General features: G+C 42.1%; 1 protein-coding gene across 1 annotated transcript; it reads right to left on the bottom strand.

Moving 5' to 3' along the window:
- Window positions 1-1,809: 1,809 nt before the first annotated feature.
- On the bottom strand, window positions 1,810-13,006 carry LOC133013535 (protein LYRIC-like). The gene is made up of 13 exons (XM_061080507.1): window positions 12,388-13,006; window positions 12,026-12,154; window positions 10,951-11,032; window positions 10,435-10,608; window positions 10,074-10,124; window positions 9,812-9,952; window positions 9,385-9,465; window positions 9,208-9,276; window positions 8,984-9,105; window positions 8,321-8,437; window positions 8,072-8,179; window positions 7,753-7,879; window positions 1,810-2,808 (listed from the first exon to the last, which is right to left on the bottom strand). The coding sequence occupies exons 1-13, from the start codon at window positions 12,721-12,723 to the stop codon at window positions 2,744-2,746; spliced, it is 1,602 nt and encodes a 533-aa protein (XP_060936490.1). The 5' UTR covers window positions 12,724-13,006; the 3' UTR covers window positions 1,810-2,743.
- Window positions 13,007-13,302: the final 296 nt, after the last annotated feature.

Below are 13,302 nucleotides of genomic sequence, written 5' to 3'. Positions count from 1 at the left end.
AATTGATTAAATGGCAAAAACCCCTGATGATGCTAAGACGCACAGGGAATTTATGACACAAGACACACGGAGCTTCTCTTTCCTGCTTCTCCTTCCTTTTCTCCATATTTATCACATCAAGATAATTCTTATCTGATCAGTACATGTTACTAACCTGACCCCTTTCCCGGAGTTTCTGTGCCTTAGCGCCCGCGGATGCAGGGCCACAGCTGTGGCCGCACCATGGATTATGATTGTGGATCGCGCGTCAGAGGTCGCAATGGTGGATCCAGTTCGGTGGATTCTGTATCGTGCCAGCTGATCGTCGTTGTAATGGAGGATCCTTTGTCGCGTTGGCATCGGATGATGAGGGACCACGACCGAGGCGGCAGCTGATAATGGATTCTAACTGGCGGCGGTGGACAATGACTGTGGATTATAGTGGATCCCATCCTGATGCTGGATCGTGGTCTTGCTGGCTGCTGGCCAGAGACTGTGATTGCAGCGGGACTGCCTGACACATAGTATTGAAAAATGTTTACCCTCATCGATGCTGCTAAAAATCCTGATGATGTTTTCTTACACCTGACATCTATTGCACTTCTGTCCGTCCTGAGAGAGGGATCCCTCACCTGTGGCTCTCTCTGAGGTTTCTACATATTTTTACCTGTGAAAAGGGTTTTTAGTAGTTTTTCCTTACTCTTGTTGAGGGTTAAGGACAGAGGATGTCACACAATGTTAAAGCCCTATGAGACGAATTGTGATTTGTGAATGTGGGCTATACAAATAAAACTTGATTGATTGATTGATATTTGTTTTGCGATTTGTCATACAAATATATATCCAATTTTCGCTTTTATACTGATATATAACCTGTACTGAAGACAACGTATGTTTTAAAACATTGTTGTTACACATGGGTGTGGTTTTCACATTACTAGTTTCCACCATAGCCCACATATTTTTAACATTTAATACATTTGTTAACGTTCTATGAAATAAAGACTTGAAGTACCTCATTAAAACAAATTTTTTGCTGAATCGATTATGTATATATATATACATAATTGATATATTTAAAAAAAATCCCACCATTCTGCCTGCCTAGTCTGTAAATGTTTTACTGGCCATTGTATACTGTCACTTGGTCGACTTAGAATGGAAAGTAATTTCTCCATAATTTAATAATTCCCCTTTTTGCAACATTGACTGTAGAATAGACATTTAAATCACTTACACTAAAATATATATGGCAAATACTTACATGATAAATTGATCCTGTAATGTTTTTCTTGAGTTCATGTCAGAGCTTCAGTTCTAGTTTTTGACTCTTTCAACCACCACAAATAAAAGCCTAAAAATTTCTTTCTGCAATTCTATTATAACAAAAACTTACGGCTTCCAGTTTTGTTCTGCTTTAACTCTTAATCGTGACGTTAGCTCCAGTGTATTTCATCAGCGGGAACATTTAGTTTCCGTGCTGATGAAATACACTGGACCATGTGAAAGACAAGATGGGATCAAATCCAGAGATGTTACCCATCACATTTTACACCTCCCACTGAATTCACTTACTTTTAGCCCATATGTCAAATCAATTCACTTTTCTTTTAATATTTCCTATAAAACTGTGCTGTTGTAGGTTGAGTATATACATTGTGAATGATGGAGGCTCAATTTAGCTGTTAATATGTCACATTACGTTGTTACGAGTTACACAGTGGACGGTTTCTATGGGGCACTTCAAGGAGATTTATCTTATGCACACTTGCACCACTCAGGACCTCTTATAAGCTGCTGACTCAAACCATGTAACACAAAGAAGCCTGCCATAGAAAACTGGCCTTTATTTAGTATTTTTACATATGGCTTTAGCTTTTCTTTTATTACAAACAAGTTTTACAAAAGTTTCTGAAGATTTGCAAATCAACCACAGGTGGAACATCGTGAAGAGGTCAGTGACACTGTGGTACATATACGATCAGAGGCTCCCGCACGGCTCCAGCCACAAAGCAGTCAGATAGTAAAAACAGCAAAGACAGTTGTTGACACACTGCAGTACAATGTCAGATAAGGGACAAACCAAATGGACCAAGTCAATGAAATGTTGTAGTCACATAAAATTATGCAAAAATACGGAGCAGACAAGATTCCCTTTTCTGTGCCTAATGATTCTCATGTCTCATTTATGTCACAAATGTCACCCCATTGAGCCAAAACTGTTATACATTTGATCTGTGCTCTTTTCACCGATCGGTGCTCACTGTACCATCATGCCTCACAAATTTCAGAGCAAAAATAAAAGACTGAAAATCAAAGGCCAGATCAACATGGTGGCCCGGGTACTTAGTGACCTGATGCAAGTTGACCATTTTCATTCTCTACAAAGGACACTCCAGTCGTTAGCCACCAACAACGTAAATTTTTCTACACACAATCAGTATTTTCAACAGGTCTAATGATTACAATACAGCTCCTTCAATCCGTTATTTGATTCAGTAGAATTAGAAGACAGAATCATGATCAAATGTGTACTTAAAATCATTAACACCGCATTACATTAGATTGCACTGCATCTAGGTTCAGTTTTCAATGATCCACTGACGGACACCCCACGTGTATAAAAATGGTTCTCATTTCCCAGACATGTGTTCAAGTTATGTTCCTCTTGAAGACCCTAGTTCAAAGTCCTTGTCACAAATGATGTTGCATAAACAGGATATGAAGCTCTTTGCATTAAGAGGTCTACCAAGGGGACTCGATCTCATGTCTCTCTCCTTGCCTTCTTCTTCTTTGCTGGTTTGGGTGCTTGGCTCTCCTCAGGTTTTTCTGTGGAAACAAAAAAAGGAGAGGATGGTTGGTCAGACAAACGTGTGATAGATCGTTTCACATCAGGAGGGTCACACCTAGGGCTAGGTTGACCGGCTCTAACTTAAACTAATAAAAACCAACACCCATCATATGTTAATAAGACCTGATCACTCGTCTCATGTTGCGACGTGCAGAGCCAGAACATCAGTGTTAAAGTGACTGGAACGGTCCGTATTCATGATCCGACACCATATATTAATAACATGATAAATTGATAGACTTCAGAGCAATTGAAGTCTATCAAGAGTTATTTCTTTTTTTTGTTGCATGTGGTTTATTTTATTTTTGTGATATTTAGTTAAATTAATATTTTAAATCTAATTTAAATGTCAGACTGAATATTCTTTTTTCAAAGTGAATTGCTGGTTGAAAGGGATATTATTATATGCTATAATATTATCAATATATCAGTGATATGAAATGGTTTCGAAATTATGACAATAATATAATTTATCACAGTAATTTCTGGAACAAAATGTCATCCAACAGTTTGTTATCATGATAGGCCTACCTTAGTATCTTTAATAATGCACCCAGTTAGAGGTTTCCTTGCACAGTTTACAGCTTTAGTTTACCACACGGTGCGGTTCAGGTCCTGCGTGGTGCGCAGGACATGAACCCGAATATTCTTCAAAACACTTTGTCTGAACCGGCATTTTCCGGTTTTCCTTTTCTTTAGCCTTCTGTGTTTGACTATATTTTTGACTTCAAATCAATCTTAGATCAAACTGTTTACTTCGATTATGCGACTTTCTCCCAGAACCACTTCAACTGAACGTATATAACTGCATTCCATGTATTTTATGTCCACTACAGCCACTACACAGTATAAAAACTTCAACTCCCAGATGGCTTCACCTCAGACTTCTATAAAAAATTTGCACCTGAACTATCTCCACTGCTTCAAGCTATGTTTAATGAATCCTTGTTGTCTGAAGAGCTTCCACCAACCCTACGACAAGCTGCTATTACACTTATCCCTAAAAAAGATAAAGACCCGCTACAATGCGCTTCTTATCGCCCTATCTCTCTACTGAATGGTGATTATAAAATTCTGTCTAAAATCCTGGCTGCTAGACTGGAGAAGTTACTACCACAAATAATATCCACTGATCAGACAGGTTTCATTTTAAAAAGACACTCTAGCTCAAACTTGAGAAGACTCCTAAATATTGTGTATTCCTCGTCAACCTGTGTTCCTGAAATGGTGATTTCACTTGATGCCGAAAAGGCGTTCGACCGAGTTGAATGGAACTATCTGTTCTCAGTGCTCAAGCAATTTGGATTTGGTGAAGCTTTTATATCCTGGATAAAACTTTTATATGCTCAACCCTTAGCTGCAATAGTTACCAACGGTCAGCAGTCTGAATACTTTCCCCTGGGTAGAGGCACCCGCCAAGGCTGTCCCCTTTCGCCCCTGCTCTTCGCCATCGCAATAGAACCGTTAGCCATTGCCCTTAGGCAATCTGATGAGTTTTCAGGCATAGTGCGAGGTGGACTTACTCACAAATTATCCCTTTATGCTGATGACTTGCTACTATATACATCTAACCCCATAACGGCAGTTCCCTCAATTGTCAATACTCTAAATAATTTCGGGAAAATATCTGGCTACAAAATGAATCTCCAGAAGAGTGAAATGTTCCCTCTCAATCAGGCTGCCTCTCAAATCTCCCCATCACATTTCCCATTCAAAGTAGTTAAGAAGGGATTCAAATACCTCGGAATAGAAATCACACCCACTTTTTCACTGCTATTTATAAAGAACTTTGGAGTGCTCCTAGAAAAGTGTAAACAAGATATAGTGAGATGGTCCAGCCTGCCGCTCTCCTTGGTCGGTCGAGTTAACCTAATTAAAATGATTGTATTACCAAAATTTCTTTACCTCTTCCAAAACATTCCCATTTTGATAAGGAAAAACATTTTTTAAACATTGGACCATTGCATAACGTCTTTCATCTGGAATGGTAAATCACACAGGATTAAAAGGCAATCACTTGAAAGACCCAAGGGGCTTGCTGGCTTGGCTTTGCCCAATTTTATACACTATTACTTGGCCTGTAATATCCAGAAAGTATTGTTCTGGATGGAGGACTTTCAGCCTGACAGCAGCGAGGCCTGGATACATCTTGAATGCACAGACGGCCTGGTCCACCTGCGCTCTGTCTTATGCGCTCCGTCCCCTCCGACCCCACATACTCGATTCTTCCCCAACCCAATTGTTCTTAACTCAGTTAGAATCTGGTCGCAGTTTAAAAAACATTTCAACCTGTCTATAATGTCAATTCACACCCCAGTAGCCAATAATTATAATTTCCCACCCTCTACCTTGGACTCAGCTTTTAAAATCTGGATGGAAAAGGGCATCACTTCCACACGTAGCCTCTTTCTTCATGGCAGATTTGGATCATTCGCACAACTCTCTGAGAAGTTCAACCTGCCTAAATCACATTTTTTTAGATATCTCCAAGTAAGACATTTTGTGCAGAAAAACATTGCTTCATTTCCAAATTTACCAGCAGATAACGCAACTGACAATCTTCTCACTTTGTCTCCACACCGTAAAGGCTTAATTTCAGTACTTTACAATCAAATCTGCAGCATCTCCCCCCAGTCACTGCAAGAAACTAGAACACTTTGGGAAGAGGACCTAGGCGAGGTAATGAGAGAGGATCAGTGGCAGGCTGCGCTAAAGTTAGTACACACATCATCCCCCTGCGCTAGACACAGTCTAATTCAACGTAAAATCATCCTGAGAGTCCACTGGACCAGGGCTAAACTTGCCAAGATCTTCCCTGATGTTGACCCCTCATGCCCCCGCTGTAAAAGCCAACAAGCTGATCACATACATATGTTCTGGTCTTGTCCTCTCCTCAGAAAATTTTGGGGAGACATCTTTCATGCTTATTCTAAAATGTTTAGTGCGGCCATCCCTCCAAGCCCACTATGTGCCATTTTTGGTTTCACTGACGAAACTCGTCCTCTTAAAGGCAGGGCCCATATTGTCATAGCTTTCACCTCTCTGCTTGCCAGACGTCTGATACTACTCTTATGGAAGGAGCAAACACCCCCCACATTAAGTAGATGGATTAGAGACATCATGTATTTCCTGAAACTGGAGAAAATCAGATATACTCTGAAAGGTTCCATACAGAGCTTTGAGAGAACCTGGACCCCCTTTTTGTCGTACTATAGGCTCTTATATACTTCTACGTATCCGTTTCTCGGAGAGGTCTCAGCGGGAGGGCAAAGAGCCTTTTTGATTTTTACTTCTCCGACGACTATCCGTCTAAAAACAATTCCCCGCCAAACCCATAGGTGGCGCAACGGAAGACGAGCTCAGAGAAGCCTACCCCATTTGGGAAGAAGACGTCCACGTGTCTCTGTTTACATGTTAGCCTGCGTCCCACAAACTGAACCATGGCAACTAACAGAACTAAATAAAGTGACACCCAGCGTGTCAAGATGCTGATGTAATCGTTTCTTAGCGCAGCGGTTCCCCGGTCTTGTTTCCGAACTGTGTTGCTGATTCCACAGCTTGAATCTGCTTGAGGCTACATGTAGCTAGAAGCTACCCGGAGCTAGCTCCCCCCCAGCTTCCACACACAGTCAGCAGGGACTCCCGGCACTAACTACTACCCAGTGTTTGCTTCTAACCTGACGGAATTATAGAAACAGTGTCATGATAGAAGTGGAATTAAAGTCGTGACGGCGGGTTCTTGCACTGTTACCACCGCAGTTAGCATGGTGGCTAGCCTAGCCCGCTAGCCTAGCCTGCTAGCACCGTTTTGAAAGCTCGTTATAACCGTATGTGACCGTACACACATGCCCTCAGTGCTCGAACGAGCCACCGTCAGCCGGACAACTCCGCTGGATTAACACACACGTCACATTAATCGTAGAATCATAGTTGTGTTTGGGTTAGCTGTCAAGCAGGACGTTTGAGGCCGGAAATGACGTCGAACAGAAATGACGTCGTACGGAAATGACGTCATACGGAAATTATGTCGTTCGCGGACCAATCACAGCCAAGAGCAGTCCGTCGGGTCTCCAACATGAAGACGGATAGTTAGAAAAATCAGACGTGTACGAAAAGCTGTCCGGAGCATTCGGAGAGGGCGTTTCACGACGGATAGGGTGGTCTTATCTGTCCGTAAAAGAAAAAACGGAGAGGCATAAATTGGCCTTATGAGAGCATACAAAGCCCACTACAAGAGGAAGATTAGATGGCAACCCCCCCCCCCCTCCTTTTATTTTTTATTTCTTTTAAAATTATATTTACCTATTTATTCTACTTAATTATTTATTTATTATTTAGTCTCTTTAATTTAATTTCCCTCTTTCTTTCTTTTCTTTTCTTTGTCTTGCAGCAGTGATGTATGTAATTGTATTGTATTGTATTATAATAATTTAATATGCTTATATACATATATATATATATATATACACATTCTAGGTACTTCTGCTGCATGGGGTAGGCTGGCCGGGGGTGGGTGGGTAGTATTGTGGGTAGGGGTATATCCATCAGATTTGTGTTTATAATTGTATAATTGTGCTGAGTACCCAAGGAAAACCAATAAAAAATGTTAAACATAAAAACTTCAACTCCGATGCGGTGCTTTCCCCAGAGTTTTGTTCAATCACTCCTGGCTTCTTAAATGTGAGTTCTGTCTGTGCACCATAAACTGTATGGTGTGCACATGGCACTGCAGTCTTATGCCCTTTTCTAGGCATTAGCGGGGCGTTTACCTATGCTAAAAAACTGGCACACGCTTTCAACTTAGGATTCATGGCATTAATCAATTCAAGAACACAGATGCGAACAATTTTGCAATTCTAATGTAGAGTTTTCTTAGAAAGAATCTTAAGAAGATAATGGTGAATGACGCCCAATGTGCTTACTCTGTTGAGCTGGAGCAGGAAGGCTGTTCTGCTTGGCAGTGGTCTCTCCATCAGTGGGCTTCTGTGGCACTTGAGTGACGTTTTTTGGGGGGGATATCTTGTCCTTCACTGGTCGCTCCACTCTTGCCTAACAAGAAAAGTAAAACCCCATTTTTTAATTGCAGTATTTAAAAGAAACGTAATGAATGCATTTGAAAATGTATGTATCCATGATTAGACTAGAATATTCAGATGACATGGCAGGAAGACTTTTGTGGATCTTGAAGGGGAACATGTTTAGAATACACATGCTCTTGTGTCAAGAATAAGCTCCACTGACCTCAGCAGCAGCTGCTTTGACAGGCTGGATGGCAGCAGGTTTCTCCTGAAGAGGTGGCTGTTTCTTCACTGAGGCTGCAGGTGCTGCCTCCTTCTCTGGCTCCTCGCCCTTCACAAGACACAAGCGGAGTTGACATTTGACCTTGTGACTTCCAGATCAAATCAACGTGGAAGACTGAAAGATGTTGTAGATAGCTTTCCAGCACGTGGACAAAGAGAACAGAAAAGGGGTTTTCTCATTAGCTATTACCTGGTCAGTTGCTCCTCCCTCCTCTCCAGCCTTCTTCTTCTTCTTCTTCTTCTTTTTAGTTTTAGCTGCTCCATCAGAAGCGGCCTCTCCCTTGTCCTTTTCATCCTCGTCATCATCCTGAGGAAAACAAACACAACATACAAGTCAGAGAGAAAGAAACAGATCCAAATGTTAAAAGAGTAACAAACATATGGCATTTTAAGCTGAACAATTCAGATTCACCAAAAAATGTACAACTGGAAAAAAAGAATTTGAGTTACGCATGGTCTCAGATTTTAAAATGCTTACTTATCACCATCTGGTGGCAATCTAAAATATAGCACTGATGAAGTGATGCATTGCAAAATACCTGCATTTACATGTATTTTCCCCCCAAAAAATTGTAAAAACATGTTTTTTACACATCCACATAGTCCTGAGAAGTCAGCAACTATAAAGTAGCCTTAAAAAAAAGTAAAACAACAAAGTTCCTGTGTGTTTTCACTCTGTTGAGTCACTATTACAAGCAGCATAGAAGAACCAAGACAGCTGCCATAGGGCCTAAGCCCAGAGGAGTCATCAACTACAGGCTTGTTACTATTTAAGCTTCCAGGTAAACAGAAGAATGTTTAGTTTTGCTTCAAGCCTGGGTGTATGTATAGTGACTGTGATCAGAAGATTAACCTTGACAGGCTCAGGGAGGGACTGCTCCTGAGCAGGAGCCGGCTCAGGAGTAGGCTCCTCAAAGTTTCCCCAGGCTTCAGAGGGGGCATTCCAGTCAGAGCTGGGGTCGACTGAACCACCATCTGAAGAAAAAAAAAAAAAAAAAAAAAAAAGGTGTATAGTTAACTAAGAAGTTAGATAAACATTTTTTTTAAGCAAGAGTTCTATTAAATGTATATCCTTACTGAGGCCAGACCACCCTTCGTCCACTCTGGGCTGACTGATCCAGGGCAGGTCGCTCACAGCCTGTGGCTCTACAAGAGACACAAGTCAGTGACTCAACGTGCCAGGCACATGTGATGCTTTGGTAAACGATGCCATCTGGTGCTGAGAGCCACATCATCACTTCACTGTATACTTACCAGCAGCACCAACTCCCAGTCCAGTAAAAGACAATTTAAGCTCTGTGGCAGGCAGTCCTCTGTCAATCACAGTCCACGACTCTGAAACACAGTTTTATAACTATGACAGGGAAACTGAATTCAATGTAGATGGGTCACATCTGCCAGCGCATTCCTACTTCTCAAAGTGCAGCTGACAGAGGTCATCAGGCACCTACTGCTTTATTAAGTGCTATTAAAAAGTTTATAATATTACACTAATACCTTTGTTGTGTAGTTTGTATTACAGTACTTAATTCTACAGTTGCTTTATCGTTCCCCTTAGTCCTCTACTTAATAATAAGTTTGTTATAAACCAAAGCACCAAAGCCAATTACCTGCAAAAAAACTTGACAATCAATAGAATTCTGATTCAGCAGTTATGTCGTAACGAGACAAAATGTTTTACCATCAATCTCGGCTCTCCAAAGTGACACTGGTTCTCTAATGGTGGTCCAGGGGCCTGACATCTGAGGAACAACGTGGGCAGGAGCATTGACAGCCATGTCCGTCACACACGCAGTCTCCGCTGCCACCTCTCTGCTGTTCACTAAAACCAAAAGATGACCACTCAGCCAGAGTACAAATACCAGTGTTCTTGGTGAAATATGTGTAAATAAATTAAATGTTCCATGATGTAAATGGCTGTAACATTCTCAGCTGATTATTACCTTGAGGTACAACAGCTTCCACCTTCTCTGTCTTCACTTTTGTGGATTCTCCTGACAATAAAAGATGAAGGTCAATATGTGCGCCATCTATTTGAGAATGTTTTTGAGGAGAGCGTTCAAATGCACGCAGACACACATTTCAAGCAAAAGTCACTCAAGACTCACTTCAATTCCCTTAATGGCTGTTTGTATAGTCAACAAGAGACCACATAAATGCAACAACCACCTCCACAGATCTCTCTCTAGATGCCAAATTAAAGTGCTTTGCGTTCATGTAAACAAGTAAAAAAAACACAAGTTGATTATAAACTTCATCCCTCTTCTCAATTGTAAAACTAAAAAATATCCATGATGAAGTCACCTTTTTTCTTCTTCTGGTTCACAGGAACCGGGGCTTTAGGGGCCTTGGGCTGCTCTGGAGAATAGCTTAGAGGCGTGTCCCCTCCTCCAGGACTGGCTGAGCCATCACTAGAGCCTTTGTCTTTCTTGCGCTGTTCACGCTTCTCCTTGTTGCTGACTTTGGTCTCCCATGTGCCTAAAATGTCAGTGTAAATGCAGCGTGGAATTAGTTGCAACATACTGCAAGGAAGTAAATATGATATAGATTATGCATGGTGATGCATTGGATGAAATCAAAATGTAATTCCCTTAGATAAAAGTCAGGCACAGTCTTTGGCTGGTCCCATTATACCATATGTCTTAGAATGGTGGATAAAGAAGTCAACATACAAAAGAACATTCAAACTTGTTAGAAAATATGTCCAAACTTTAGCTGATCCATCCCTTTGTGATGTACAAAAACTGAAAAAGGTGACTTAATATGTCCAGACATAACTTTGAATAAATCAACTTAATTACATGATTCAGAATATTTCACCTTCTTCTGGTTCTTTGCCATGTGCAGACACTGTCTTAGTCTCCTTCACAGCCTGTTTGGCCTTCTTCTTGGATTTCTTTACCTGTAAGAAGACAAAAAAATTGTCTTTAAGTCGACATGAACGCTAATGTATGTGTGAAAGTACTTGGGCAGTGGGACAGGGCTTAGTTAAATGGAGAGGCAGGATATCTGCAGATTTCAACAAGTTACATTTTAGACCTTTTTAAGATAGTGACGATTGAAATTTAAGACTTTAATCCAGTACGACAGATTGAGGGAATATCCGACGCCCTGAATTAATTATACATGCCCATAATTGAAGATAGAGAAGTAGCGAAAAGCCTTTGAAGTGTACTGAGATCATTTCTGACCAGGGTGTTCGTAGTTATCAGTTCCACATTGGTCTTGTTTTAAGCTCTAAAATTGTGGTTTTTTAATTTTTCTTAAACTTTAGAAGACCCCTCAGAAACCCTGGAAAAAGGCTACAGTGGACACACTAGTACACAGCACACATGACTTCTCTGCAACTGGGCAAGCGGAACCATGCTCCAACCATGGACAGTCACTCAAGTCGGCATGCTCCAGCCACATCTATTTATAAGTGAAACTACATCCAACACTGAATCTAAATCTGTTCCAGGTCTCTTTTGTAAGAATCATTCATCAGTCTATTCTATTACATGTTCTGAAATTGCAGCAGCTTCAGGAGCAGTTTGGGTCATTCTATGGTATGAGTGTGGCTTTCTAGGAAAAGGCTGCATTAGTGTACTGCTCTAGGCCAGGAGTCATGATACAGGACTTTGCTGCATGTGCAGGTTAAAAACAGTAACCCAACACTGGCAGCTGGTCTGGTAACATCACTGCAGAGTGACAGTAAGGAAACGTGGCGTTGTCTGTGGTACCGCGTTTTATTGCAAAGGATGCCAGAAAAAACACGAATCATACGAGTTATAGGCAATAGCAGCAAGTATACGACCAACCAGGGCATTTCCATCACAGTGAGTGGACACAAAGCTGTTCAGGTCACACCACCGAAGTGAATGTGTAGCCATGCGTCTTTGGGACAGAAAATTACCTCTGCACCCTTCTCAGCCTTGACTCCTGGTGCCGGGGGCGGGTGATGTGGCACCGTCTCCTCCGACACGATGACCTCCTCCTCCTCGTCCTGGGGTTCAGAGACAGCTCTCCCATTAGACTGGGCTTTCTGGAAAGAACATGTGAACATACCATGAAGAGAGCCATTGCAAAGTCCAGCTTGGTTACTGTCAATGTATGTAACGCCAACACAGGCTAGCGTGGCCAGGCGTGGACACTAGCCTGGGGTGACAGTATGTAGGCTAGCTGCAGTTGTCAATGAGATGTTAGCATGACAGCTAGCCTCGTTAGCCGTACGGTTAGCGAGCTAGTGAAGGGTGTAGACCGGCTCGGTTTACGTGCCTTTTCTGCTTTCTTCTTCTTTTTCTTCGGGTCCTCGGGTTTTACAGGTTTACTGACACCGCGCGTCACTTCAATGCCGTCGTCCACGGGACTGTGAGAGGGTCGTTTCTTGAAGAGACCCGTGCAGACCGAGGCCCACAGAGCGACCATCAGCACCAGCCCGGTACACGCCGCTAAGAGGATCACCCATGGCGGAATGAGGTCGGGCTTCAAACCCAGATCCACGCCGAGCTCGGTGCGCAGCAGCTCCAGGCCCCTGGACAACAGTTCATTTAGACGGCGTGTCAGCAGCTCGACCTGCCGAGAGGCCGCGTCCTGCCACTGCTCCATTTGCATCGCTTTTCAAACAACAGACAGATTAGTCACGCTGTGCTGGCCACCATTGGCCGCGCTAGCCTGCGGTGCTTGCTAAAAATAACGGAACGACTTGCACATGATGGGAAACCGTGATTTCATCTCCTCCCGCACCAGCAACCCCGGCCTGATCAGACGCTAGATATTCAAATCCCGTGAAGACTGCGTTAACCAACTAAATTAGCCAACAGGCTAGCTGATATCATCCTAGAATAAGACCCACCGTTAGCGGAGCACCGACTCGAATGTGACAGGTTCACCTCATATGGCCCGTTTTTACTGGAAGAGAAATGCTGCCTTCATGGCCGTTCGTAAATTGTACACTCGAGCTTATAAATCGCGGTCGCATGTTGCATCACTCTTCCAAATACACATTATTTTAGGATAAATACACTGTCTGCTTTCAACAAGATATTTCCGATATGTTTTCAGAGTGAAAATGTTACACTATGCTCAAGGCATAGCTACGTTTTTTCTATTTATTGCCATGTTATTATTGCATATTTACCATAAATTGAGCATTCCAAATGAGCCTCAAGCCACATAAATAACATCATACAA

The sequence above is a fragment of the Limanda limanda genome, chromosome 11 (assembly GCF_963576545.1).
Source record: "Limanda limanda chromosome 11, fLimLim1.1, whole genome shotgun sequence".
In the NCBI taxonomy this organism is placed as follows: Eukaryota; Metazoa; Chordata; class Actinopteri; order Pleuronectiformes; family Pleuronectidae; genus Limanda; species Limanda limanda.
Note: the sequence above shows the minus strand (reverse complement) of the source record. Positions and strands in the feature narration are given on the sequence as shown.

Excerpts from the sequence above, each read along its gene's own strand:
- LOC133013535 (XM_061080507.1), bottom strand. The coding sequence starts at position 12,723 with ATGCAAATGGAGCAGTGGCAGGACGCGGCCTCTCGGCAGGTCGAGCTG. Across the intron at positions 10,125-10,434 it reads GAACCAGAAGAAGAAAAAAG|GAGAATCCACAAAAGTGAAG; the intron begins GTGACTTCATCA and ends TTTTATTGTCAG. Across the intron at positions 9,106-9,207 it reads CGAAGGGTGGTCTGGCCTCA|ATGGTGGTTCAGTCGACCCC; the intron begins GTAAGGATATAC and ends TTTTTTCTTCAG.